At 36.7% G+C, this 27,997-nt stretch overlaps 1 protein-coding gene across 1 annotated transcript; it reads left to right on the top strand.

The window, feature by feature from the left end:
• The first annotated feature begins 1,064 nt into the window (after positions 1 to 1,064).
• On the top strand, positions 1,065 to 27,997 carry slc9a3.1 (solute carrier family 9 member A3, tandem duplicate 1). The gene is made up of 16 exons (XM_030147855.1): positions 1,065 to 1,565; positions 16,712 to 17,014; positions 18,181 to 18,341; positions 19,313 to 19,391; positions 19,545 to 19,722; positions 20,957 to 21,177; positions 21,278 to 21,480; positions 21,676 to 21,765; positions 21,847 to 21,917; positions 22,012 to 22,141; positions 23,668 to 23,813; positions 24,228 to 24,351; positions 24,436 to 24,609; positions 26,097 to 26,124; positions 26,240 to 26,326; positions 26,949 to 27,997. Exons 1-16 carry the CDS (start codon positions 1,241 to 1,243, stop codon positions 27,245 to 27,247), a joined length of 2,619 nt encoding a protein of 872 aa, XP_030003715.1. The 5' UTR covers positions 1,065 to 1,240; the 3' UTR covers positions 27,248 to 27,997.

The following is a 27,997-nucleotide window of genomic DNA, read 5'->3' as shown; positions in this document are numbered from 1 at the left end:
CAAGAGGAAACAAAATATAAAACCTTGCATTTGTTTGTGTCAGATGGGAATTAGGAGTTCATACATTCAGAAGTTATATTTTATTTTTGCATTTGTTTTGACTTTCTCTAAGTAAGCTACTAAGGTGCACAGGAAAAGTTCAGATTTCCCTGGGAAGTAGCTCTTTGTAAAATGAAACCTACATGTGCAATGTAGAGTTTTGGTGATACATTTTTATTGGCTTTACTGTCACTTCTCTGGCTCCTTAAACGGGATCAGTCAACCTATGCAAATTCTCACATGCATAGTGTGTTCTACTTCATTTTTTCCTGTTTAACCTAAATCACATTCAGAGTCTTCCAGATGTAAGCAACTCTCAATCAGTAATTTGCGACTGAATAGTTGTGAAAAACCTACGTTTTAAATAATAAGGGAACAGTTTTCAGAATGTTGGAATTATCCCAAAGGTAAAATGTCATATAAAAAAGCAGGACATTAAGCAAGTATGAGTGCAGTTTTTCATTAAATGAAGAAACAAACTGTACTTTATTCATATAATACATTTCATGCAAATGTTGAGCTTCAAGTTTCTTGTAAAGAAATTAGAACAACACAGAAAAAACTGAATTAACCCTAAACTAAATTTGACAATAATTAAAATCCAGCAACACTACAATAAAACAGTACTATGTTGTAATGGATAAGTATTCAATGAATAAATAAAATAAACACCAGGAATAAAAATAATGGAAGAACCAGTGTTTAAAATGTAAAAGCTAAGACTTTAAAAGCTCCATTAAAAATGTCTTTAATGTGCTTTTAAACATATCATTAACTAACATGAAGAAGATTCCTTAAATTAGGTCATAAATTGGCTCAGATGAGGCCATTTCCCAGTTAATTTCCTCAGAATAAAAACTTTAGATCTTCATCATAGGGATCCTTTTCACATCAGTGACAAATTAAAGCTAATAAAGAAAGAATTGAAGAACTAAGTGGCTTGACCGGCCGGTCTGGGTACAAAGTGGGAGGGGACATGAGCATCATTATGGGCTGAGCTTCACCTGCTCTGAAAAGCTGTATCTTGGGCAAAGAGGTGAGCACAGAGAGGCCACCATGCTCAGGTCAGACAAAGACATGGGCACATGTAAGAGTAAAGTAAGAGATACATGAGAGGACAGGAGACAGGAATGAGAGAGGTAGAGGTTCATCTGAGCACTTAACTAACAGTTGCGTTGGAGTTTGAGAAGTAGTCTTAAACATGGCAGCTATGAGGCGATTAGCACTTTTTGTCTGTGTTTTGTTATTGGTGTCAGGAAGCCCAGGTCTGGCCAGTGAGACTAGTGACACAGAAGACAACTCACCGTCAAGCGATGATCATGGAACCAGCTCCGATGATCATGAAATCAGCTCGAACTCCACTCACAATACAACTGGAGACACTGGACAAGAAGACAGTGGCCATGGGGATGGACATGAAGGAGGTCCCATCACCACGCTGCCCATCGTGAGCTGGAAATGGCACCATGTCACCACCCCATACCTTGTGGCCATTTGGATCCTGGTCGCCTGGATGTGTAAACTTGGTGAGTTCATGTCCTGTTCACAGAGTGTGAACATGTATAAACAAACAACTTCACTCCTCCTTAAGAATGTAGTTATTACCAAATATATTATAGTTTCTCACCTTCTTATCTAATGTTACGAGGACATTTAACAAACATTTAACCAAGAATTTGGGTCTGATGCTGGCTGATAGCTAATATTAGGCTTTTCCTTTGTGAAACAGGTGGAAAATAATAACATATCCTTCTGAGACCCAGTAATACATTTTTTTCCCCTGTAGGGGATAAGAGTTATACAGTTTTACTTAAAAAGACACTAGTCCACTGCAAAGGACATCCCATAAATAAATAAAGAAATAGGACCAATGGCTCTGTAGCTTACTGGCACTTCCTATGTCTTATAATGAGGAAATTTTTCAAAGTTGCACCAAATCCAGAATCAGAGCCGGATCCAAATAATTTCACTAACTTTTGTTGACATCATCATAAAGAAGCTGTATACCAAGTTTGAAGTCAATCGGAATGGTAGTTTCGGAGAAGAAGACGATTGAAAGTTTTGTAACAGACAACAGACGACGACGACAGACGAAGACGACGATGCCAGAGGCCACATGACGAGAATAGCTTACAGCCTATCGGCCGGTAAGCTAAACATAAAAATGTATCTAAAAAAAAACTGTTGCATTATGCTGTTTCCACTTAGGACAATTATTTAATTAAAAAAAATCCAACACTTATACTTTCCTGGGTCTCTTAAGTTAATAAACAAAAATCAGTCTTGTATAATCTGGTTTTTTACACCTAGTTGCGTTGGACAAAATTAAATGCATGTTCACAGTTAAAGATGAACCACAGAATAGCAATATACAGATATTATTGAGTAGCTGTGAAGAGGCTTTTTGAGAGACTAGAAATGTTGTTCCAGTTCCAGTTCCACTAAGTTTGTGTCCAGTTCTACACTTTTCCAGTTTCTGTTGCAAATCAGAAGATTAGTTTCTCGCCTTTGTCCTCACGCAAACTATTATTATTATGTCAGCCTTTTAAAAGACATTATTGGTTGTCTTGTACTTTCTAAAGCCTATGCATCTTTAACTTTACATGTTTTGATAAAATGCATCCTAATAAGAAGAAACAAGAAACCATTATCTGGGCATGGAATCCCAATGAGAGGCTGACCTCTGTTAAATATCAGACTCAATGAAGCCTGACTGTCTGCCTTGTCCTGTTGACCACCAAACATGGTCATTAGCATTTCATGTGTACACAACATATGTAAATGGATTGCAGCTTTGTGGACAATGTAAATGAATGAGCGTGCATAAGGTATGCGTCTGAGTGTGGTTGTTTGTGTACACCTCCACAGACATAAATAAGGGACTGTGTATGTACAGTATATGGAGGAAGTGAATTACCGGACATACCTGGACTGACTTTAAGTATTTATGTAGTTACAGTGAACTTAATCTGTACTGACTAAGGCTAGAAACGTTACATCAGTGTTTGTACTGACAGAGACATTATTACCAATAACAGTGTAAATGTTCAGTTGTTTTCCAGGGAGTAGGTTTCAGAAGTGTTGCTGTAAACCTTTGAATCACAGTATTTTCCTTCAGTTTAAATCCAAGCATAAATGATTTGTAATCTTTAAAGGGTTGTAAAGGCTGTAGGTATAAAAAAAATTCCAGAATAAGCCTAAAAAATATATAGATTTCCTCTTGTTACTGAGATGCATCATATAAAAAGAGGCAAGACTCACACAAAGAATATGCTTATGCTAATCTATATAGGGATTACCATAAACACAGGGTCCTTTATGTAGGTGGATATAAAAAGATTTGTAAATATTTAATTTTTTCTGACAATTCAGTGACACATTTGCTCTACAATGTTGTTTAGGTGCAGAAATTGCTCATACATCCTTTGTGTAAAGGCTGATATGTAAGAGTGATAAATGGATTCAATAAAGCATTACGTTGCATACACTTAAATACAAATAATAGAGCACACTGTAAATATTGGTTTTATTCACGCTTATCACACTGCACATGAAGTTTAAACAATGGCATCACTCCTCTTCAGATCTTATTTCCTTATAGCAGATTTACAATACTGGTTTTCTCTCACTTCAAGTCCCTCTTATCACTTCTATTTGAGGAACAATGGACAATAAATGTAGTTTTATTCATCTGTGATGGGACAGTAGTCATGCCCATCTCTGCTGTAAGGAAGCAAGTATGATTTTGTTTATGTAGCACCTTTTGAAACATGGGTAATGAAGTGTTTTACATCAATGACAGTGCAAGATTAAATATAGTAAAAACTACAAATATCCAGCTCAGAACAAACTAGATAATAAAAAATAAATACACATGTTACAGCTACTCTTGCATTGAAAAAGAAAAAGGGTAAAAAAAATAAAAATAGCAGAGTAGTCTGAGGAGGTCTATGACTCACTAAATTCCTTAATAAGCACTCGCGGAGATATTACTATATTCAAAAATGATCAAAATTTATTTTCACCAACAAAAGTATTCTCCATGGTTGACTTCAACTTCACAATAATCAAACAAAAAACTTCTTAAGCAGATATAGCATATTTAGCGGCAGATAAACTGTCTCACTTCTCACTCCTTCCTCATGACAGTCAGACCAAGGCCCAAACCAGCTGTCCTCTCTCCCTAATCACAGGAGGAGGATGGTCCAATCAGGAGGAGGGCGTGAACAGCTGAAAACAATATGAAATCAATCATAATTTATTAATCAATACGACCATTGGCCTTATTTTGATTTACCATTATCCAAAAACAATTTATAAATAATATAAATGGCTCCAACATCCCAGCCCCTAATTATTAGCTTTAGCAAAACAGTTACATAAATAATAATCGAAGGAGCCAAAATAGAACTACATAATACAAATTAATTATGTTCTTCAAATTCAAAGTTAATTAAGTTACTTGACTATTAGTCTGATCAAAGTCCATAATCATATCAGAATATCTGAAGCAGTCTGTCGTGGGAGCTGGAGAACTGTAGCCCCCCTCAGTTCATCAGGCTGCCTCCATTAGAAGACAGTTCGTCTGTTGGTCGTTGAATCGTATTGGTCTTGGTTTTAACCAAAACACGTCTCACAAAGCCCTTGGCGTCTGGAAATGTCTTTTCAATATGGCCCATAATCCATGAGTTTCTTGGTGCTGTGTTATCAACAATGACAACCAGATCTCCAGGACTCAAGTTTCTTTTTATGCGGTTCCACGTGCTTCTTTCTTGCATGAGTGGAAGGTACTCTTTTGTCCACCGGTTCCAGAAGAGATCTGCAAGATACTGAGCTTGTCTCCATCTCTTTCTTGAATAGTGATCGTTTTTCTCAAAGACTACTGGTGGCATAATCGGTTTTGCTTTTAGCTGAAGCAGGTGATTTGGGGTTAGCGGATCCAAATCATTGGGGTCACTTGAAACTGTAGTTATTGGCCCGTCATTCAGGATGGCTTCTACTTCACACAGTGCTGTTGATAGAGTTTCATCGTCCAGTGTTTGCTGTTTTAGAACTGATGTGAGGATCTTTTTGACTAATCTGATTAGTCTCTCCCTGATACCACCGTGGTGGGCTCCAAAGGAGGGTTAAAGATCCATTCTACTCCCTCTGTTAGAAATGTGTTTTGAATCTTCTGATGATTCACCTCTTTCAAAGCCTCCTATAGTTCCTTTTGTGCTCCAACAAAGTTCGTCCCACAGTCAGTCCTGATGCTTATAACTGGTTCTCTTCAGTAGATGAATCTACGTATGGCATTCATGCACAAGTCTGTGGTTAGGAAGCTTGCCATCTCCAGGTGAGCAGCTTGACTGACCAGGCAGGTGAAGATGACCCCCCCACCGTTTCACCTGAGCACGGCCTCTTCTCACTTCAGTGGGACTGAAGTAGTCAATGCCAACATGACTAAAAGGCGGTAGGTCTGGATACAAATGTTCCTTTGGAAGATCCGCCATTTTCTGTTCTCCTGGTCTTGCTTGCATGCGTCTGCAAAATACACAATTTCTAATGATTTTCTTGGCTAAGGAGTTCGCATGAGGAAGCCAAAACTTTTGACTTAGCCTTGAAAGCATATGGCTTCTTCCTGAGTGCCCAACTTGATGATGGATATGTTGCAGGATGAGGTTAGATATATGAGAACCTTTAGGGCGAATAATTGGGTTCTTCTGGTGCACAGGTATTGCACTTCTGTTTATTCTACCCCCTACTCTCAGGATACTGTTATCAAGAATTGGATCCAATTTGTGGATGCTGCTTCTTGAATTGAAGGTTTTGCCATTTTCCAGGGAAGTGATTTCGTGGCTGAAGTAGTGTCTTTGCTCAAAACAAATGACAGCCTTTTCTGCCTCTTGCAGATCCTCTACTGATAGATTTTGCGTCCCTTGCTCATCTTTCAGTTTTTTCATCATCTTTGAAGACACAAGTGTCTGACTCTTTCTTAACCGACTTAGCAGCTGAAGTAGTTTTTTTTACCTTCAATATCCAGGCCACAGACCTCTGAAGTCGGTTCCATGATGAGTGATACTTAATCAGTGTGCAGATTGGATGTTGATTTTCAATGCTCACACTGCTAACTGTGACCTCCTTTTTCACCTCAGGGTCATTAGCCAATATTTCTCCTAGACCCTGTATGATCTTTGGCCATGTCTTTTTTTCTTTTCCCAGGTGTTCAGGCCCTCTCAGCCATCTTAATTTTTTAGAAAGATTCTACATGCATCCCTTGTGATGCATCATCTGCTGGATTGTCTCTTGACTTTATATATCTCCACTGGCTTGTGCGGGAGAGGTCATGGATCACAGCAACTCTGTTGGACACAAATGTATGAAATCTCTTGGTCTGATTATGGACATATTTCAATACAGATGTACTATCTGTCCAGAATTTTGAATCTGTGAGTGGCAAGTGCTGCTCCTTCCTCAGCATCCGATCCACCTTTACTGCCAGTGTTGCTGCAGTGAGTTCAAGCCGGGATATGGTGATCTGCTTGAGAGGTGAGACTCTGGTCTTTCCAAATATGAAGGAGATATGGATTTTGCCTTGGTGATTTGTGAATCTAAGGTAGCTTACTGTACCATAACCGGACTCACTTGCATCGCAGAAGTGAGGCAGTTCGGCAGTCTCCACTGGGTCGAAGTTTTCAGGCTTTATGCATCTCATTACCTGAAATCCACTTAACTGATTTAACTCCCCGATCCATCTATGCCAGGGCCTTACAAACTCCTATGGAATAACTTGGTCCCATCCATACTTGAATTTGCAGAGCTCTTGAAGTATTTCAGGATGAAAGGAGAGAGAAAACCTAATGGGTCATAAACTGAACTAACTGTGGAGAGTATACCTCTTCTGGTAGCAGGCCGGCTCTTGATAGTCACTTTAAAGCTGAAGGTGTCACTGTGCGTGTTCCATTGGATTCCAAGTGCAGGCTAAACTGCAGTTTGTTCTTTCAACTTTTCTTTATCCAGGTCCAGTTCCTTAACTACCTTGGCTCTGTGATGCTCAGGAATGCTTGCTAACACCTCACAGTTATTGGTGACCCATTTTGTCAATGTGAAGCCTCCCTGGCTGCACGCTTCAGTGAGATCTTTGATGAGTTTCATAGCTTCATCCACTGTTGCTACAGATCTGAGACAATCATCCACATAAAAGTGGTTTTTGATAGTTTTCATGACTTCATCAGAGTAATGCTTCTCATTGTCATCAGCAGTTTGACGCAGGGCAAAATTAGCAATGCTTGGGGATGATACGGCGCCAAAGAGGTGAACTTTCATCCTATAAACCTCAAGCTGTTTGTTGATATCGCCCTCTGGCCACCATAAAAACCACAGGAAGTCTCTGTCCTTTTTATCAACATGTACTTGTTAAAACATTGCCTCAATGTCTGCCATAACAGCAATTTGTTCCTGGCGAAACCTTAATAACACTCCAATAAGGGTGTTCGTTAAGTCTGGACCTTGGAGTAGCTCCTTGATCAGAGATGTTCCTTGGAATGAGGATGTGCAGTCAAACACCACCCTCAGTTTGAGCTTTCGTTTGTGGCGAACACCATGATGTGGGATATATCAGATCCTTCCATCCTTTCTGTGAAGCTGCTGCTCCCTAATCACAGGAGGGGGACGGTCTGATCAGGAGGAGGGTGTGAGCAGCTGAAAACAGTATGAAATCAATCATAATTCATTAATCAATATGACCATTGGCCTTATTTTGATTTACCATTATCCAAAAACAATTTATAAATAATATAAATGGCTCCAACAACACATAAACAGCACACAGAACACACAGTAACTGTTAAAACTATACATATATCTGCTGTGTCAGATTTCGAGTTTTTTACATTTTCTCTTTGATTATTGAGTAATATTTATTATTATTTCTCTGTCAGTATTTAGTTAGTAGTTTAACCATAAAATATGGACGAATCTGATGACTGAAACAGGAAATCACTGATACAGGTGCCATATTACATTTAAAGTCATCTCAATCTGCTAGTGACTCATTCATTCCTTACAACGTTTTAATAGAAGTGTTGCAATTTAGGAATACTTAGTTTTATGTTTGTCAGACTTAAAAGAGTCACCTGATTTTTTTGTTTTACTCATAGTAAAGCATTTGTTAAATGAGGTCAGAAACTACACATTAAATTGAATAATTGTAACTTTCCACTTGACATAATGTGCTGGTTCTTAACGGTCCCTGTGAACCTTCCACTTTGAAAATAACCTTTATCTCACATTTCCTTTAGAGCATGAAGTTGACCTCTGTTGGTTTCTGTTAATATTACACACCATGCTGTGGCCATTTCAGAATAAACGGCATCTTTAAGCCAAGAGACAGCTACTGTTTAGGAGGATTTATTAGGTCATTAGTTTATAAGGCTGAACAGGAGCTTCATGCATGACGGTACGCTTCTGTGAAGATGATTAACAGCCTTTACTGCACGTCACAAACCAACAATATCACATACATGGCTGATTTTATCTTTTAAAGAACTGATTTATTAACTGGGGCCAGTTGGCTAAATGTGTTTTTGACTGCTTTATAGAGAGGTGATGCCCTGCCACTTGTGATTGTGCCCCATGGCTCCTCTTTTGGAAAAAAAACTGTATTGCAGTTAAAGGTAGGGTAGGAGATCTTGGGAAAACGGTTCGAGCAAGCTACATTTTGAAAATACACAATTAAAAGTCCAAACCCCTTTCTTCAGACATCCCCCCGAAGCCATGCCTCCAGAGTACTGGCACGTGCAATGCTTGTTCCCGAGGGTTCACAAGCACTGCACAGCATCAATTCACCTGGCTTTGGCTTTGGCTCTGGCTCTGGTTCCGGCTCTGGTTCCGGCTCTGGTTCCGGCTCTGGTTCCGGCTCTGGTTTCCAGCTCCGGCTCCAACCCCGGCTCTGGTTCTAGCTCCGGCTCTGACCCTAGCTCATTCATGGTTGTGACAAACCAGTTCAGTGCACCTGTGAGAACTTATGTCACAAATAATCAAACCTGTTCATACCAGACCTCTTTACCAATGGGCCTATTGTGCTTTGTCCTCAAACAAAGTGGGACAGTAGGCTAAAGAAAACATCCAGGCAACAACTACAGTCCATTCATGCTTATGGGAATTAATAATCAAGATGTGGAGAGTCCACTTCATGAAGAAGAGATGTTGTAAGACCCAGCTGTTGTTAGATCATCAGAGTTCATTTCCTTTAAATAAGACTGCAGACATGTAAAGTCTGATAACAATTATTACAAATGATGGATCATTTCAGAGCAGTTGGATTCACGGCGGTTACAATAACCTGTACTTCTACATCTGACCTCTCATGGTATTTAATCATACAGACAAGGTTTTAGTTACTATCCTGCTGCAATAGGTGCAGTACATACCATGTGTAGTGCTCAGAGCAGTGACATCAGTGTCCCTGATAGTCTGAATAAGTCCTCGAAATCTCAAAATATAGAAAAAATTTGAAAAGTTTTACAGGTCAAAACAGGTGTCTTTTCATTTTCTGTCAGTATCTTTACCATTAAGTCTTATGTAGGTTCCTTCCATGGTTGAGATATTGTTAAATTTAAACCCAAAATACTGCTGAGTTAAGGAACAAACGTCCTCCTAGTTAGAAGAAACAAATATTGGGTTATCCTGGTGTCCTTGGAGTTAAAGATACGATCCGTTGAGCTCCACACATCCCATGTCTGGACTTTGTATTTATGTCAGCACTTTAAAGCAAAAATTCAGAGACAGGCAGTAATAGAGGCAAATAATCTAAAAAAAAAAAGACTGTTAATTGATGCTCGCAAAAAAAAAAAAATGTATGGCTGTCTTGCTATTATCCCCATTGTGACATCTGCAGATCTCCTAAAACCAGACGAGTTAGTTTCCAGTTGACATAAGTTTTCAGCAGTCAGTTTGTTCTGTCTGATGTATCAACTGAATGGATGCTCTGCTGTGATCAGTTGTTAGCCCTGATTTCCAAATATAAATACTTTTGATACTTATGTAATTTTTTTTTTTTTTTTACAAAAATATCAACCATTCACAGTCCCAGCTCATTAAATGTGAGAATTTGTTGCTTTTCCTTTCAGTTACTTTGATAAGAGAACTGGACTTTTATAAACCATTTCTTTAAGGTGGCAGAGAAACATTGTAAAACCATTCATGCTTTCACTCGTGAATGAAATAAACACTTAAAGGTTGTTTCTTGTGGTTATTTCTTGTCATTAGACTGTAGCAAAACAGCTTGAAAAATTACTTAAAATATATTTTAACCATATTTTTTTATTGCATTTACATTGAGAGCCTGGGAAATGATGGAAAAAGAGAGAAATGAAGAGAAAACTACACAATCTGCAATCAGGCAAAACAAAAAACTAACAATTAGCAGTATAGTATGAAGGAGTAAGATATTTATGAATCTTGTCAGAAATGTCCTTGAAAAGGCCCTTAGAAGAAGTGATCGAAATATATGTCTAATTTTAATGTTGTAAAATATCCCAATCGTTAGCAGCAACAAACTGGAATGACAACAGGCCAAAGGATGTGTTAGATTGAAAGACATTTACATTAATGTAAAAATGAAGTAAACCACAGCCTGAAATTGAAGCCAGTGTGGAAATATGTTAAGACTCTGGCTCCAGAAAACCAATAAATGACTTCTACTGAAGTTCTCACTGGCAATATTAGTCCGGTACATGTCCATTTCCAATTTCCAGGAGTCCTTTTGCTACCCATTATGTAAAGTATTGCTTCACTAACAACATTTTAGTGCAAATAGGAGCTTTGAGGCTTACTTTGTTTGGTTACAGTTGTGATTGACAGTTCACTCCCTGATGAATCTTTAACAGCTTCTGTTTACTGAATAAAACAGACAGTTTATTTTTCTTTACAGACTGCTGCACTGTCATTGTAGTTAAATAAATCACACAAGATTGACTTACAATTAATAAGATTGTCAAAGGATTTTACTTTGCCACTGCTTGATGAAGCTACCATCTCATCATGCCAGTAAGCTAGTGTTAAGTGCTTCCAAACTCCTCCCTTTTATCCAAATATGGTCACTTCTATCTTAAAAAAGCCAACATGGTATTGGCCAAGCTTTCATAATGGTTGTCACAGTTACTACACCTGCTTCTATGTAAAGTCTATGATTGTATTCCACAGATGTTATACAAGTGACTTAACCAAGTTCTAACCTGACCCATATGTTTACGTTGTATTAGATGTCATGCAGCTTCTTTGAGGTGTCGTCAGAATCACAGTGAAGTAGAGTGTCCCAATGATTGATTAAATTCAGCATCAGACATTGTTGATTTGTGGAAATGTCCAAAAAAAGCTTCTGCAACTCTCCCTCAAAGGACAACAAGGCTTTAACCAGGACTGAGTAACGTCAATGTCAATCATTACTTACCACAAACCTGTGAGACACACACACGCACACACACAGACGTCTGTTTCACATCTATTAAATGACCTCTGCTTCAACACACACACACACACACACACACACACACACACACACACGCACACACACACACACACACACACACACTCACACATAAAGACAACATGAGTGAAACTGGAAAACACACAACACAGTAAGTGGTGAGTGTTTTAAATGTGACTGAATAACCCACCTTAGACATCCTTTACTCCCTCCATCCTTTAACCTGAATACACACATGCACACAAACACACACTGTATATAAAAGGCTGAACCATGGATCAGCACACTTCAGAATCCACTGACCACAGACTATAGGAGGAATGAGAGGACAAAGTCACAGTCACAGATGGAAAAATGGAAAATTAGAAAGAAAGACTAAGTGATGAGAAGGTAGTGATAGTAAATGAAAGTGGATACAAACACGCAAAAAACGAGGGATAACAATTGGGACAAACTATCCAGCTGGCTCATACCACTCTTGATTTCTGAAGTCATACAGACAAGTCAGAGGACATTTTTGGGAGTGGCTTCTCTTATTGTCTCTTATTTGTGTAAATGAAGCGGTGTGGAAGTGTTCACCTGTGGCTGTGGAGGTCAGTGGTGCTGATCTGCCTGGTCTTGGGGGTCTCAGCAGTGAATGGGGAGTCAAAATCAGACACACACCATCATGGAAATGGCTCCAGTATCACAGGAATACCCATCGTTTCCTTTAAGTGGCACCATGTGGAGACTCCTTATCTCATTGTTTTATGGATATTGGTGGCCGGTGTGGCTAAGATGGGTATGTAACTGAAATTATAGTAAATTAAGACCAGACAAGGCAGGTAGAGCTCTTACGGGCTTAAATTGTCTGCTTTTTGTCGTTTGGTTTGATTGTTGTTTTCAGTTTAGTATATAGTCTTGCTTTAGTCTTGATTTATTAAAACTGGAAAAGTCAGCATAACAACACAATCAAGGGAGAAATGGAAAATTAAGTTAATTTTACCTACAATTCTGTTCCCTTTTAATTTATGTTGCATTTCACATAGTTTTAACCCTTGTAGTTTTAACCCTTTAGATAAGTCTAGACCAGGGGTTCCCAAAGTGGGGTACGTGTACCCCCAGGGGTACTTGGAAGAAGCCCAGGGGGTACTTGAAATTTTTTGGGAAAAATACATCAAATAAGTCATCGTGTACCGAAAACAAAATAAACTAGAAGCACTGGGAGAGCGCAGATCTCCACCAAGGCCAATCAGTGGGGCCCCCCTGTGGGCCCCCCCACCCCCGATTACCACCAAAATTTAATCATTTGTTCCTTGTGCCAGTATCAACATTTCCTGAAATTTTCATCCAAATCCATCCTTAACTTTTTGAGTTATCTTGCACACAGACAGACAGACAAACAGACAGACAAACCAACGCCGACAAAAACATAACCTCCTTGGCAGAGGTAATAATGAGAATTAATGCTGAAACACAATAATAATAGTTTAACACAAATATAATAGTTTTATTGTCAATCATCTTCTTTAAGCTTTGGTAACATTTTAAGAACATTTTTATTTTATATTATTCAAAATGAGTTTATTTGAGTAGCTAAGCAAACTAATTTTTTGTTGATGAAAGATTCATTTATTAATTAATGACCAATTTATTTATTTTTCTTATCATTGAAAGAGGACATTTTTCAGTTTATATTTTGCACACAAAATGTACTTTAAAAAATGTGTTATGTTTTTATGAATTACAGTTAAATATATGTTGTTTGTTTATAAAGTTTTGAAAATATAAACAGACATCTTTGGCATAGGAACAAATTTTGCCTAATTGTTTTCCATCAAAATTGCTGAAGTTAGAGTTGGGGGTACTTGGCTAAAAAATATATTTCAGGGGGTACTCCACTGTAAAAAGTTTGAAAACCACTGGTCTAGACCATCAAAAGCATAAATGTGCTAAAGCAGGTGTGTGTTCACAGTGTAACAGTTATTTTATACGTAGTAGTTGCAATTATTACATTATATTATTGACACTTTAACAATCGAAAACCCTAATTATCCTTATCAGAGCATATGCATGAGTGGTTTTCATATCTCACATGAAAAGTATTTCCTAAGTTGGTGTCAAAGGTGTGTTTTTGTAGGTATGTTGTTTTCTTTGATGTATAAACAGTTCAAATTCCACTGAGGTGCTTTTTATGTAACAGACAGTGCCACTAGCTATTATTATTATTATCAACTTGGGCATGTTGTTCTGAACAGAAGAGATCTTTTTTTTTTTTTAAATTCCTCTGATTGTCATAAACCGTTGCTCAGGTTTTCAAACACTTTTCAGCATCAGTAAATTGTTACCTGTAGTTTGTAGTTTACTGGTATTATTAGTGAGAATTACTCACACAGAACAAAAATATCAGTGCAACTTACTGCAATCTGGCTACATTTACTGTTAATGTTCATTTTCAGTCTTCCCGTTTGAGTGTTTTAAGAAAATTTGTTTCTTTTAGATCTTCACTTCAGCACAAATGTTGAAATCTTTGTTGAAACACAACTTCATCTTCATCCAAGTTTCTTACTGTTTTACTGTGTTTGAATGATGTCTCTTAGCACAACTGTAGACTGACGGCCTAAACAGAAGAACAATGCAGTCTAACTTCATTAGTGTAATTTCTAAATAATGTTAAATATTGTTAGAGACATTTTATAAGGGGCACAAGAAATAATCCTAAATCCAGTCTCTCTTTAGTTATACAGAAAGGTTTTTGACACATCATACTGGTTAATGATACACTCAAAACTGTAAGTCATTCTTACCTGTAACAGTTGATGATTTGCAAATTTTGCAACCTCACAACACTTTCACAATTTTTCCCCAGTCTAATTTGTTGGACACAAAAGTGACCAAAGTTAGTAATATTAAAAATACTACATACCAGTGTTTACATACTGCGTGGTGACTCCTTTTTCACAAGTTTTAATCTAATAATATATGCATAGTTATTTTTCTATTCCAATTTTTATTACTAGTACTTTTACCTTCTTGCTTGTTTTGTGCTAAATTTTGTACAGTTATATATTCAACCTACACCACTTGCAGTTGTTTTACACTAACAGGCTAATTTCATTATCATTACAACACCTACAGTTATATTTGTACTGATGTTGATTCATCTAAAGTGAAAAAACTCTTTAATGAGAGAGTTTTTTTTTAATCTGGATCTAAATACAATAAATGGTTTATGTTGTGGTCTAAAGCTCCTCAGCCCTATACTTCTGCAGTTTAACACCCTTGGTAATAGTCCCGTAGGGCAAACAAGTCAATGTTAGTCCTTGGCGACATATTGAAGATACTAAAACGTATCACTATTTGCTTTGGGTGGAAGCAATGACTGTATTGTAAACACGTACATACTAATTGTTAAGGCAAGATGTGGCAACAGACTTGATTCTGCATTTTTCTGTGGCTTTCTTTGTCTCACAGACACTACATTTAAATGGGCTGAATACAAAACTTAGGGCGATTTAACCTGTAAGAGTTTGTATGGTGTATTTTCTAGATGCTATAAAATCAGTGTTAAATGTGACATTGGCTTACAGCTGAAAATGTAACCAATTTCTGGAGAAATATTGCATAGTTGTTCAGGCAAAATGCATCAAGCTGTGATTTTTTTTGTCCATATCACCCAGGTCTAGTTAACAGCAAAGCAGTTTGACAAAATAATTAACATAGAACTTGGCCAAATCCACAGCTGATCAGAATATCGTTTGGACATTTATCTGTTTTTCTAATGCAGAATCAGTTGCAGCAGTTGGCTAACACCAAAATAACCAATCTCACCAGAGTAAAGCCTTCCTCTATCCCAAAAATGTACAAAACAGGAGCCAGAACCAGCCAATGACATTGTCAAAGGAAAACAAAACTTCCTCATAAAAATAAATAAAAACACTGGATGATGTTTTATTGTAATAGTTGAGCCTTATGGTATGTTTATGTTGGGAGTTTAATAAGGTTGAGACTAAACCATAAAGAGACATTTGTAAAATTACAATACCATATGTACCACGTAACAATTGAAATAAGCCCCACTTTATAAGATAAAATCAAGTTAATACATACATTTTCATTGCATAAAATGTAAAATAGAATAGGACAAAGAATGTATTAGTCAGTAGACGCCTCTGTTATATACATGTTTTTAGCAAACATCTGTGTTTTATTCCATAGGATCCTTTTCTGTGGAATTTGTCGCCAGAAATACATAAATTTTTCCATAATGTATGGTAACTATTCCAAAAAGTTCAGAAAAAGCCCTGAATTTGTCTTCTAACTGGCAGACTGTTTTTACATAACGGTCTATATCCAATAATCTGCAGTGACTGATAGCTACGAGATGTTCACACCAGTCCACAAATCAAAACAAGCCTTTATCTGTACATTTAAAGCATAAAGTAATGCTTCATCAGTGAGCTGCAATGAAGCGTATCAGACAATTTAGAAGATGTAGGCTGATTTAAAGGCTCATTTGCATTTAAGTGGATTGTTTTATATGAGGAACTTCACATTTTCTAACAGAATCTTGTTTTTTTTTAAACAACATCCCAGACCTTCAGATAGTTTATTCTAATAAGTGGATTGTTTTATATGAGAAATCTTCACATTTTCTAACAGAATGTTGTTTTTTTAACAACATCCCAGACCTTCAGATAGTTTATTCTAAAAGGCATTGACTTAATTCATAATGTTTAATGTAATTCAGTGTTTAATTTATCAACTTAGCTTTCCAAGTTATGCTTGTTTGCTTAATTCACCAATGTCACTGTAGTCCTCTGAAATAAAAGATGTTTCCTATTCTGATCCAATCCAATTTGTGAAAAAACATTCACGCATTTCTACAAAGCTTGAACTGAGATTAAGTAACATCAGCATCAATCATTACTAAACACAAACCTGTGAGACAGAGGTTATGTACATAGTCAGGGGAATCCAGATCCAAGCAAACAATCCAGAAAACCTCATGGATAAGGGTTAAGAAGGCAGCAACCTCTGGAACCAGTTCAGTAGAACCTGTTTAAGATCACCCCAGGTGGGTCCAGAGGTCCAGAGTAGGGGTCCAGGAGGAGCTGTAGGAGGTTGTTGGTATTTCTATTCCCTCCATTCCTACTGAATGAATGAAGGACTATGTGATATTTAATTTTCACTTCTAAAACATTTGTCTATTTTGTGTCTCTGCAGTTATCGAGGCCAACCACCATGTGACCAGTGTGATCCCGGAGAGTGCTCTGCTCATCTGCGTTGGCTTCCTCTTTGGAGGAATTATTTGGGGTGCGGACCAAAAGCAGACATTCAGTCTCACCCCGACGGTTTTCTTTTTCTACCTGCTGCCCCAAATCATCCTGGACGCTGGTTACTTTATGCCAAACAAGCTCTTCTTCAGCAACCTGGGTGGAATCCTGATCCACGCTGTCATCGGGACCTGCTGGAATGCTGCGAGTGTGGGGCTCTCGCTGTGGGGGTGTCACCAAGGAGGGGCCATGGGTAAGATACACTTTAACAGCCTGGGTTTATCAGGAGAAATGGCTGGTATTAAAAGCATCCTGTCAACTTTGTGATTTATTTTGTAGATATTCAAAGACGTTAGATGTACAGCCATCAGACAATTTAATAACCCCTCATATCTCCCTCCCATCCTCAAGAAGGGCTGGATTATGTGCAAAAATTATTTTATTTTATTTTGCTTAATTTTGAGCCCTTTTATTTTCTTATACTTTTCTTATACATAAGTAAGAATTTTGGCTTTTTTACATTAAATAATTATCTTGGTTGGAAACAGCATGATGCAACAGTTTTCTCACATGCATTTTTTATTTAATTTTTTTTTATAGAATGTCTTTTACAGTGGACAGCATTTTTGTTTTTTAAGTAAAGCTGTGAAACTCTTGTCTCCTACAGTGGACAAAAATGCATTGTTAGGTCTCAAGAGGTTAAACTTATACATACTTTTTGTATTGCTGTGATTGTGAATTTTAGGTGAGCTGCTGAGACACCTGGAATTTCCCCCATAGGGATGAATAAAGTATTTTCTATTGTATTCTAATGTATTCTATCCTTTTCTAAAATGTTGTGCTGTATTTGTCATCATGTTATAAGTATAGTATATACAGTCTTGGAAAAAGTATTAGACCATCAAAAGTCATCAAAAACAATGATTATGCGATCAGGTACTAACTCCTGTGTGTATCATGTGACTAAAACAGACAGAAAAGAAAACATGGAATGCCTAAAAGCACTGTTTTTGGCAGTACAATACCATAGATATTGATGTAAGAACTGAAGTGATTCTGGTTATTATCAAGAAAACATGGAAAATGGATAGATATCAGCTCTGAAATTAAACTGTTATGAGCTATTTTTGTTGTTATTATTATATTTGTCCAAACAAATGTACCTTTAGTTGTACCAAGCATTAAAATGAATAAGAAATTGAAGATAATTTTTTCGGCAGCTGTATGGTATATACAGAAAGTGGTTTTACATTTTGTACCTGTCTGCTGTTTTGGTTAAAAAAAAAAAAAAACAAGCCTCTCTAATGAATAATAGCTTATCAAAGCCAGTAAATTGTCAATATTTATCTAAAGTGTTTTTTATTTGGTTTTAAGATAATATCTGAGCCTTTTTCATTGGTTTTGTTTTGTGTACTGAAGGTGACATAGACATCGGCCTGCTTCAGTATCTCCTCTTCGGGAGTCTCATTGCTGCCGTTGACCCTGTGGCTGTCATCGCCGTGTTTGAGGAGGTCCACGTCAACGAGGTCCTCTTCATCATGGTGTTTGGAGAGTCGCTCCTCAACGACGGTGTGACGGTGGTTCGTATGCTATGACATAATCTGCCAGTAAATCTCTGTTTGATGTAAAAAGCAGAACAGTTTGTGAGTTGGCAGAGACATTCATCACTGCAAAATAAACATCTGAGATGTGAAGTGGAAATAATACAAACATGACCGAAAAAGAAAAACCTTTTCCTGAGGTCACCTTTCCAAAACTTTATCCCAAGATAATCAAAGCAGTGATTGAAGTGGTTTAGATGCAATATTTAGCTTTTATTTGTTTTGATTATATAATGCTAATACTATTTATAACAGAGTTTACAATTTGGAATGAAAAACAGTAAGGGGTGTTGCTTTTCACACCTTTGTTACATCTGTGAATAACAGACCTTGAACTCAATGTGACTTATTATAGAACACTTTGCACTGCCAACTGTGCAGTGGTGGAATTTAACAAAAATATTTATTCAAGTACAGGTTAAATATAATTTTGAGTTACTTGAAAAACTTCCAATTTCTGACACTTGATACTCCACTATATCTTAGAGGCAAATATTTTACTTTTTACACCAACACATTTGACTCATTTGACACTTTTAGGTAGATTTATAATAAATAAAAATCAAGTAATAAATTGTCATGTTTTATTGTACATTAAGCTGCCTAACAATATATACATTAATCAAAATGTAGGTAATAAAATGCCACCATTATCAGCAGAAACATTAAACATGAGAGCATTGACACACAGCTAATTATTACAATAATATATTATTTGAGCATATTTTTTATTATAATACATTTGTACAGTTACTTAAGTTTTAAGTGTAAATTTTCTGTTATGTTCCTATTATCAAAAGCCAAATATACCCATAGAATAATCTTGTTATTAAATTTCATACTTAACAATGCACTGTCCACATACAGATTCATATTTCATTAGGACCTGCTAGGTTATAAAGTTTAAATATGCCAGAAAATAAATTGTATTGTTTTTGGGTCATTTTTAGGTGCTGTTCAATGTTTTTGATGCCTTTGTGTCACTGGGAGGAGAAAAAATTAATGCAGTGGAAATCATCAAAGGAATAAGTAATAAATTATCTTTATTTTTTCTTACTTTTGTGGGTTTGACTTCACAGATAAACTCCAGATATTTACATAGGACACTAGTAAGAATAATCGACAGGCTGATGTTGGATTAGATGCAACTCATCTCCATCTCTTCCATCTTCTTCCCTCCAGTTTCCTTCTTTGTGGTGGCCTTTGGTGGCTCCCTTGTTGGCTTTGTGTTTGGATTACTGATCTCTTTACTCACAAGATGTACCAAAAACATCCAAATCATTGAGGCTGGCTTCATCTTTGTCCTGGGATACCTCTCCTACCTGACTGCCGAGATGCTCTCCCTGTCTGCCATCCTCTCGTGAGTTCTCTATGATGAACGCAGTATTAATTCTCATCTTTTTGAAGATTTAAGACGTGAAGAACATCTATTATACATCTATATTAAATACATCTAAATATAATTCCCTCAACCCATAGTGGGGTGAACAGTGTGGTGAATATTGTAACTCTTTTTTTTGGGAACTCACAGGTTGTGAGTTCCTAATTCTTTCATCCACTGTTTTTTTGGGATCCTGCACACCTTTTAGCAACTGGATGTGCCTGTCATCACGTCTCTTCAGAAATTATATTAACAACCTCTACAGTTTGCAAATTTTTTATGAGCTTCATTGATAAATTTTTAGCACTAGAATACTTTGGCCTGGATGTGTGCACTTTGGTTTCTCTTTTGAATCCTTAAATTAGTAATGTAAGCTTAAACACAAGTTACTTTTAGTAACAACAACATCAGAAGTATATTTCTGGTGAGCTGGTAATAACAAGAATAAACTTTGTAAGGGACCTTTCATAGAATAACCCTATAATGCCAAGCGTATCATATGTGATACATGAGTTTTGAAACCCTCTACATGATCAGTGTGATATTTTTTTTCTTGAAAAACCTGATGTATACAATTAGATACATGCAATAGATGGATAATCCACCAGGAGGGAGGAATTCATTCACCAGAGGCCTTTCCAGTGACACTACAAGATTGTCAGGAGGCAGAACTTTGCCAATTTCAAAAAGGAATTACCAATTTGTTAGACATGGTTGTGTTATATTATGTTTTTGTTTATTCAAAAATAATAATATTTGAGCATTGAGAGCCGATGTATCAAATATGATACAAAATTGAAAATGATACATGGAAATTGATATTTGAAAAAACTTTTTTTTTTTTTGGTTGTTCAGCAGGAGCAATAAAGGCTCCCGTTTCAAAGAACTAGAATTTTTTGTCAGTGATTAGATGGTTCAGGGTTTACAGGGTTAAATGCAAAAAAATGACATGCACCAACTGTTTCACATGAAACAGGCACAGAATAAATATGAAAACTAATAAAAAACACAACATTAACATATTGTATTAACATAAGATTGAAAATAAACCCCACTTTATCAGATAAAATCACAATGAAATTTGAATACATAGAATGCATAGGAAATAAATCCACTGAATGAAATAAAATGCAATAAAACAAAGAATATATTAGTTAGTAGACTCTTCTGTTACATACATGTTTGTAGTGAATATCAATGTTTTGTTCCATAGGATCGCCTTCTGCGGAATTTGTTGCCAGAAGTACATAAATGCAAACATGGATGAGAAGTCTGTCATCACTGTCAAATACGTCATGAAGGTGTTCGCCAATGGATCAGAAACCATCATTTTCTTATTCCTCGGCATCTCAGCCATCGATAAAACAATCTGGGTGTGGAACACAGGCTTCATCCTCCTCACTGTGTTCTTTGTCTTCGTCTACAGATGCATCGGTGAGATTCAGTTTCTGTCTCACTCTGCGCTTACTCCTCAAACAGAGACGAACATGGCCTCAAGACAGTTTGTGTTTATGTGTGTGCGTGTGTACTACAGGTGTGTTTTTCCTCACCTGGATCCAGAACAAGTTCAGGCTGGTTCCCTTGGAGGTAATGGATCGGATAATTATGAGCTACGGTGGCCTGCGAGGGGCTGTCGCATACGGCCTGGCGATGATGCTGGACGAGAACAAGATAAAGGAGAAGAACCTGATGATTGGAACAACTCTGATTGTAGTTTATTTCACTGTCATTCTTCAGGTAGGAGTTTTCTGTTCACTGTAAATACATGAAAACCAGCAGCAAGTAAACAAACAGAACAGAGTACGATGAAAACACTTATAGTAACAAACAGAGCAGTTTATATCCATAGTGTGTTTAATTTAGAACCATGATTACTTCATGTTTAACAGTCAATGCAGCTAAAAACCAGGCAACTCCCATGTCTTTTTGCAGGGAATAACAATGAAACCTCTGGTCACCTGGCTGAAAGTGAAAAGAGCTTCTGCGAATGAGATCACACTCATAGAGAAAGTGCAAAACAAGGTAAAACTAACATATTTTGCACTTAAAATTTTACAGAAGCAGTACATTTCCATTGTAACTGAAAATCTCTACATTCTAAAGGTCTTTGATCACATGCTTGTTGCCATTGAAGATATATCTGGACAAATAGGACACAACTACATGAGAGACAAGTATGTAAAGTCACGTTCTGTGGTTTATACTGTATGTATTGACTGAAGGATTAAATGGAGCTACAAGTATTTCTGTTGTGTTGTGAATGTGCAGGTGGAAACACTTTGAGGAGAAGTGGATGTCCTGGTTTTTGATGAAACCGTCAGCGAGGAAGAAACACGACCTTGTCTTTGATGTTTTCCATCAGCTGAACCTCAAGGATGCCATGAACTACGTGGCTGAGGCAAGTTACTCTGACTCTTTGTTCTTTCTTTTTAATGTGGAACTTAAATCCTGTGGTTAGTCAAAATTTTCCTACTACATGATTCTGCAAACACCTACAAAGTCATAAAGACGCTGACGTGGAGGTGACTGGTTGTAAACACAGGACTAGTTGAGGGAAATCCACTTATAGACTCTTACAAGGAACCATACTTTTGACTTTTTGTATTGGTTTTACCTAAAAAAAAATGCATTTAAGAGTACACTATTTAGAATAGTATCATCACTTTTTCTTGACATCACAGAGTCCTTTTGCACAAGAAAATGGAGCACTAAAAATGCTTCAGTTGCCCAATAATTAATGAAATTTTTTGAAATTTGACTGAAGTACAAGTGGACTGAACACCTCTGATTAGAAGTGATAACTCTTGTTTTTTTTAAATACAAATTTCATGATGTAGAGTCATATTAAATATTTGACTCTGGTTCATCATCAGGGTTGGAAGGCTGGTGTTTGAGCTACAGTTACAGAGCTGTTTTCACCCATAAAATGCAGTTTTATGCATATTTGTACATTTAAGTTTTATGTGCATGTTTCATCACAGTTGAGCCATTGAATTCCTCCCAAACTTCAATCATTTTCATTTTATACATCATTCTACCTTTACTTCTCTACATTTCAGAGCAAATATTGTACTTTTACTCCATTACATTTCTCTGACAGCTTTAGATACTTTTCAGTTTGTAATTTTCCATACTATTTCTTTCCAGTGAAACAAAAATATCACATATAATAATAAAACACTGTCAGGGATCATTTAACCCCATAAAGCCTGAACCATTAAATCATTGACAGAAACTTCCAGTTCTTTGAAACTGGTCTCAGAAACTGGTCCTCTGAAACTTGAAATTGGCCCTTCTGAACAACCCCCCAATTTTTTTTTCAAATATTAATTTCCATGTATGAGTTTCAATTTTGTATCATATTTGATACATCGGATCTTAATGCTGAAATATGATTATTTTTGGACAAGCAAAAACATGATATAACACAAACATGTCTAACAAATTGGTAATTCCTTTTCAAAATTGGCAAAGTTCTGCCTCCTTCCTTATTAATGACAGTCTTGTAGTGTCACTGGAAAGGCCTCTGGTGAATGGACTCCCCCCCCCCCCCCAGTGGATTATCCATGTATTGCATGTATCTAATTGTATACATCAGGTTTTTCAAGAAAAAAAATACCGCAGTGACCATGCAGAGGGCTTCAAAACTCATGTATGAAATATAATACATTTGGTGTTATAGGGTTAACTACACAATGACTATTAATATTATACTCAGTACATAATGCTGATAATGCTTAAATACTTTCTATTAAGTAAGACTGTGAAGCTAGACTTGTAATAATAGTAGTTTTACATTGGGTTATTACTCCTTAATTAAGACATTTGAATACCTTTTGGTCACTACTGCTGATAAAGTTGTAATGTTCAGTGAAATAAAAATCCACTGCAACACAGAAAAGAAATCCTCTGTCATCTCCACAGGGTGAACGCAGAGGATCTCTGGAGTTTATCCGCAATGAAACTGCATTCATTGACTTCAAGAAAAAGTTTGCCGATGAATACTCAGAGGCGATGCCAGACATTACTGTTGACATGTCAGACAGTTATGCTGCACATTCATCAATGAGGTGAGCAGATAAAAATGTATGCGTTTTATCTGGCCTCTTTAGGCTCACTTTTTATTGATTTGAACATTTTTACAGCTGCTATTTACAAAGAACTGTCCAGTTTCCCGTGCTACTTTTAAGGATCTCTGAATATGACAGTACACCTATGTAAAAATAAAAACAATATCAAATCTCAACAGCTGCAGAAGTATTTCTGGAACAAATGACTATTGTAAAGACAGCTATAATTCTTGAGATTGTTGAGACACTGCCATCTTGTGATCATAAGCAGTCACAGTGTTTTTCTTACACTTTTAAACAAACTAGTTGAGGTTTTACTGCACAGATCGAACCACCATGCACTATAAGCCTACATTGTCCTTATCTTAAACCAATAAAGACCTAAAGTACGTAACATATGTTTATTCCCCGTAGGAGAGACACTGTACCATCAATAAGTCTGGAATTGCATGACCAGAACACAAATGGTTTAAGGGAAACAGAGGACATCAACACCCACCATCTGCTGCAGCAACATCTGTACAAGGGCCGGAAACAGGTAAGTGTGAGTCACATGATAATCAACAGGATTCAAATAGTGAAGTTAAACCATCTGATGATAAAAGCCTCTGTTCGGTTTTAGCATCGGCACAAGTACAGCCGCAGTCATTTCACTGTCAACCAAGATGAAAACGAGGTGCAGGAGATTTTCCAGAGAACTATGAGGACTCGCTTGGAGTCCTTCAAGTCCACAAAGATGGGGGTCGCGCCACCAAAGACCATCACCAAGCACCCAAAGAAGGACCAGCAGCAGAAGGTGGAAACCTCAAATACATTTAGACTAGATGAGCTGTATGGTGCAGCTAAAGCAAAAAGGGCCAAGTGTTAAACATTAAGACAAAGTCCTTTAACCTCCTAAGACCCAGCTATGGGTTTTCTGTCCACATTTGCGGACAAGAGTTTCACAACTTTATACAAAAAAAAAGAAAAGAAAACTGTCCACCACAAAGAACATTCCATAAAAATTTTAAAAACTGCATCTGAAAAAACTGTTGCATCATGATGTTTCCAATATAGGCACTTATTTAATAAAAAAACAAAAAAAGCTTGTACTTTGCTGACATTTAGGAGGTTAAAGACACACCACAGGTCAAAAAGTTTTATAACACCTTCCTTTTCTCCTCAGCTTCTTTGTCAGCTGACAGAATAAAACATTTCAGTGTTATTATGTATGCACTTTACTGATCTTGGCGATATTCAACCAAAAAAAGTTACAAATTCATGAGACAATCTTGGCTATTTTGCACAATTAAAGCCATAAATGTACAAAAAATAATATTTTCTAACAATTCTAAAATGAAAAAAAAAAAAAAAAAATTATTTGACACTAAAATCATAAGAAAGGAAATCCTCTTGAGATTAAAAGTGTACATTTCTTGATTTAGCACAATGTCCTTTTTTGTAAGTTTTATTTGTGTTTTAACCTAAGTAAAGCTAATGTGTAAAGAGTCAAAAGAATTATTTGTGTGTAAAGAAGAGACATTCAGAGATATCATTTTGATGCTGGAAGCACTCATGTTTTGGTTAAGATTCATCTGATGTTGGTGTGTTAATACCTGACATTACTTCACAGCTGATATTCACATACTCCATCTCTGACTTCTGAGCAGAATAGTGCATTCATTCGTTGTTTTGGCTGAGAAAATGTCAGTAAAATAATGAAGATACTGAAATTCATGATGTATTTTCTAAGCTCAGGTCCCTGGAGGGCACCAGATTTACCTTTTGGGTCTTAAGCTGAGAAAGTTTGGGAATCACTGGTCTAAAAGAATAAGCTACAGTTTCAGTACTTATTATAATCTACCTGTCAAAGCCACTGTGATATAAATATACTAGATCATGAGGTACGATTTGTCCAAACGGTGTTTTCTTTATCTACTTTCAAGGATTAATTTACTTCTATTACTGTTGCAAAGTTCCTCTTTTACATATTATTATGATAAATGATTTTTATTGCTATCAGACAATTCTAACAATTTAAGTGAAGATATTTGCTTTGGAGAAAATGAGCTTGTTCTAAAACTCTTGTCAAGTTGTATATTTATGATCATAGTCCTTATGAAGATGCCCTCATCCTAACTTTTGCTGTCTTTTAGTTTTGGATGAAATGTTTTATTCATCACTGGAATTTATTATTTTCTTTTTGTGCCAATATATGGGTTTAGTCAGTGCCACTTTAAATATATTTCAGCATTTGGTCGTTACTGATCCCTTTAAAACTTTTTCATTCTCTATTTTCTATAGATGCCAAATGGAAAATCCACAGACAATGGTAAATACTGTCATTGTGATGATGATGGTTTATGTTACACAAAATTACAGTAAGAAAATACTCCTGCTTTAATAGTTGACATTCTGTATTTATAAGCAGCGGCTTATGTTTGCAGATTTTGAGTTTTCAGGGGACGACGGTGCTTCTGGTTATGATCCATCAGCTGGTTCTTTTCCAATGAGAGTCACTTACAGACCAGGAGGTAAAAGTCACAACTGAACTGTAATAATTCTGCTCATTTCTATGTTTTTATTTAATTTTCTTTCTCTAATTCATTTCTACTTCTTGTCTTTCTTTATTTCTTTTTACATAATTTCTTTTTAAAATTTAATTCATAACTTCTTTTATTTCTGCAGTCATCTTTTTTTCTTAATTTTTTCCTTCCTTTTTTCCTTTCACTATTTTTCTTGCATTTTCTTTCGTTACGCCTTTCTATCCTTTGTCCTTTATTTCTGTTTTTATTTATTTTAATTTTTTTTGTCTTTTTTTTTGTTCTTACATATCATAAATTCTTTTATTTCTATCTTGTATTTCTTTACCATTTTTCCTTTCATTCTTAATTTGTCTTCCTTCACTTTTTCTTTCTCTCCCAATTCATTTCTTGCCTTAATTTCTTGTGTTCTTATTTCTAATTTGTAAATTTTTCCTTACTAATCTTTTTTCTTTCATTATTTCATCTGCTTTCCTTCCTTTCTTCTTTTGCTGATTTTCTTTCTCATTATACATTTCTTTCTTCTAATTTGTCATTCTTCCTTATTAACCTTTTTTCTTTCATTATTTCATCTGCTTTCCTTTAATTCATTCTCTCTTCGTTCCGGGCCCAGCTGGAATCGAGAACCCGGTCTTCATGCCGGACCTGGACCCCATGGCTCCGATGCAGATCCCCCCGTGGCTGGCGGAGGCTGAACTCGACAGCAGCACGGTGGCCCTTTCCCAGAGAGCCCAGACCGGTCTGCCGTGGACCCCCAGCAACTTGCAACGCCTGGCCCCGCTTCGCATCAGCACCCGCTCCACGGACTCCTTCATGATGGCCGACGTCCCAGCCTCACAGCGACAGGACGAGCACCTTCCTCCTCCCCCTCCTCCTCCTCCTCCTTCTGATGATGACAGAGGCCACCTGTAACAGACCCCACCACCACCACCACCACCTGCCAAAGACACTAAATAACCTCAGACTTTGCACTGTCTTCTCTCAGAATATTGACTAGGGAATGTTTTGTTTTCCACGCTGATGTTTAATGTTGATTCTAGACAAAACATCCACAACCTTTGCGCTCTGGAGAAAACTTCACCCTTCACTGAGCAAAAGACATCTCAATCGCTGAAGCCACAGATCTTGTGTGCACAGTGGCATGTTATTTACCAGCACATGTTGAACATTATCACATCTGCGCTGGTTCATTGTTAACCAGTAGAATACAGCAAAGGTTAATACTTTCTCGTCTTGACTCATAAAATCTCTCCACAGTAATATATTATACTAATCCTTCCTTTCATTTCTATCTTCATTCCTCCTTTATCGTTGTTCCCTAATGTTAGTACCATCCTAAATGTGATGCCAAAACCTCTTTCAGAAGTGGTAGTATGTAGGTTATGGTGTTTATTGGTATTTTTAGAAGAATGAAAAAATATTGTGTGATTCAATGAGGACTGAAAAGAATCTGAACAATAATCTAATTATGCTGCCTTGTGCCTCTTCTTATTTGTTACAAATTGACCTGAGACTGTTGTCAAGGTCATTTGTAAAATGAAAAAACATATATATTATACATATTTTACTGTTTGTTATTGTACAGACATGTCAGTCAGTCTTAAATCTGTGAAGAAGCTTACAGTTGAATTTATTTTATTTACCTCCATCAAAGAGCTCAGA

Source organism: Sphaeramia orbicularis, chromosome 11 (assembly GCF_902148855.1).
Source record: "Sphaeramia orbicularis chromosome 11, fSphaOr1.1, whole genome shotgun sequence".
NCBI lineage: Eukaryota > Metazoa > Chordata > Actinopteri > Kurtiformes > Apogonidae > Sphaeramia > Sphaeramia orbicularis.
The sequence above is the reverse complement of the archived record's forward strand: the minus strand, read 5'-3'. Positions and strand labels throughout refer to the sequence as shown.

Coding starts and splice junctions, on each gene's coding strand:
- slc9a3.1 (XM_030147855.1), top strand. CDS start 1,241: ATGGCAGCTATGAGGCGATTAGCACTTTTTGTCTGTGTTTTGTTATTG. Junction 1,566..16,711: donor CGCCTGGATGTGTAAACTTG/GTGAGTTCATGT, acceptor GTGTCTCTGCAG/TTATCGAGGCCAACCACCAT. Junction 24,610..26,096: donor AGAAGGACCAGCAGCAGAAG/GTGGAAACCTCA, acceptor TATTTTCTATAG/ATGCCAAATGGAAAATCCAC.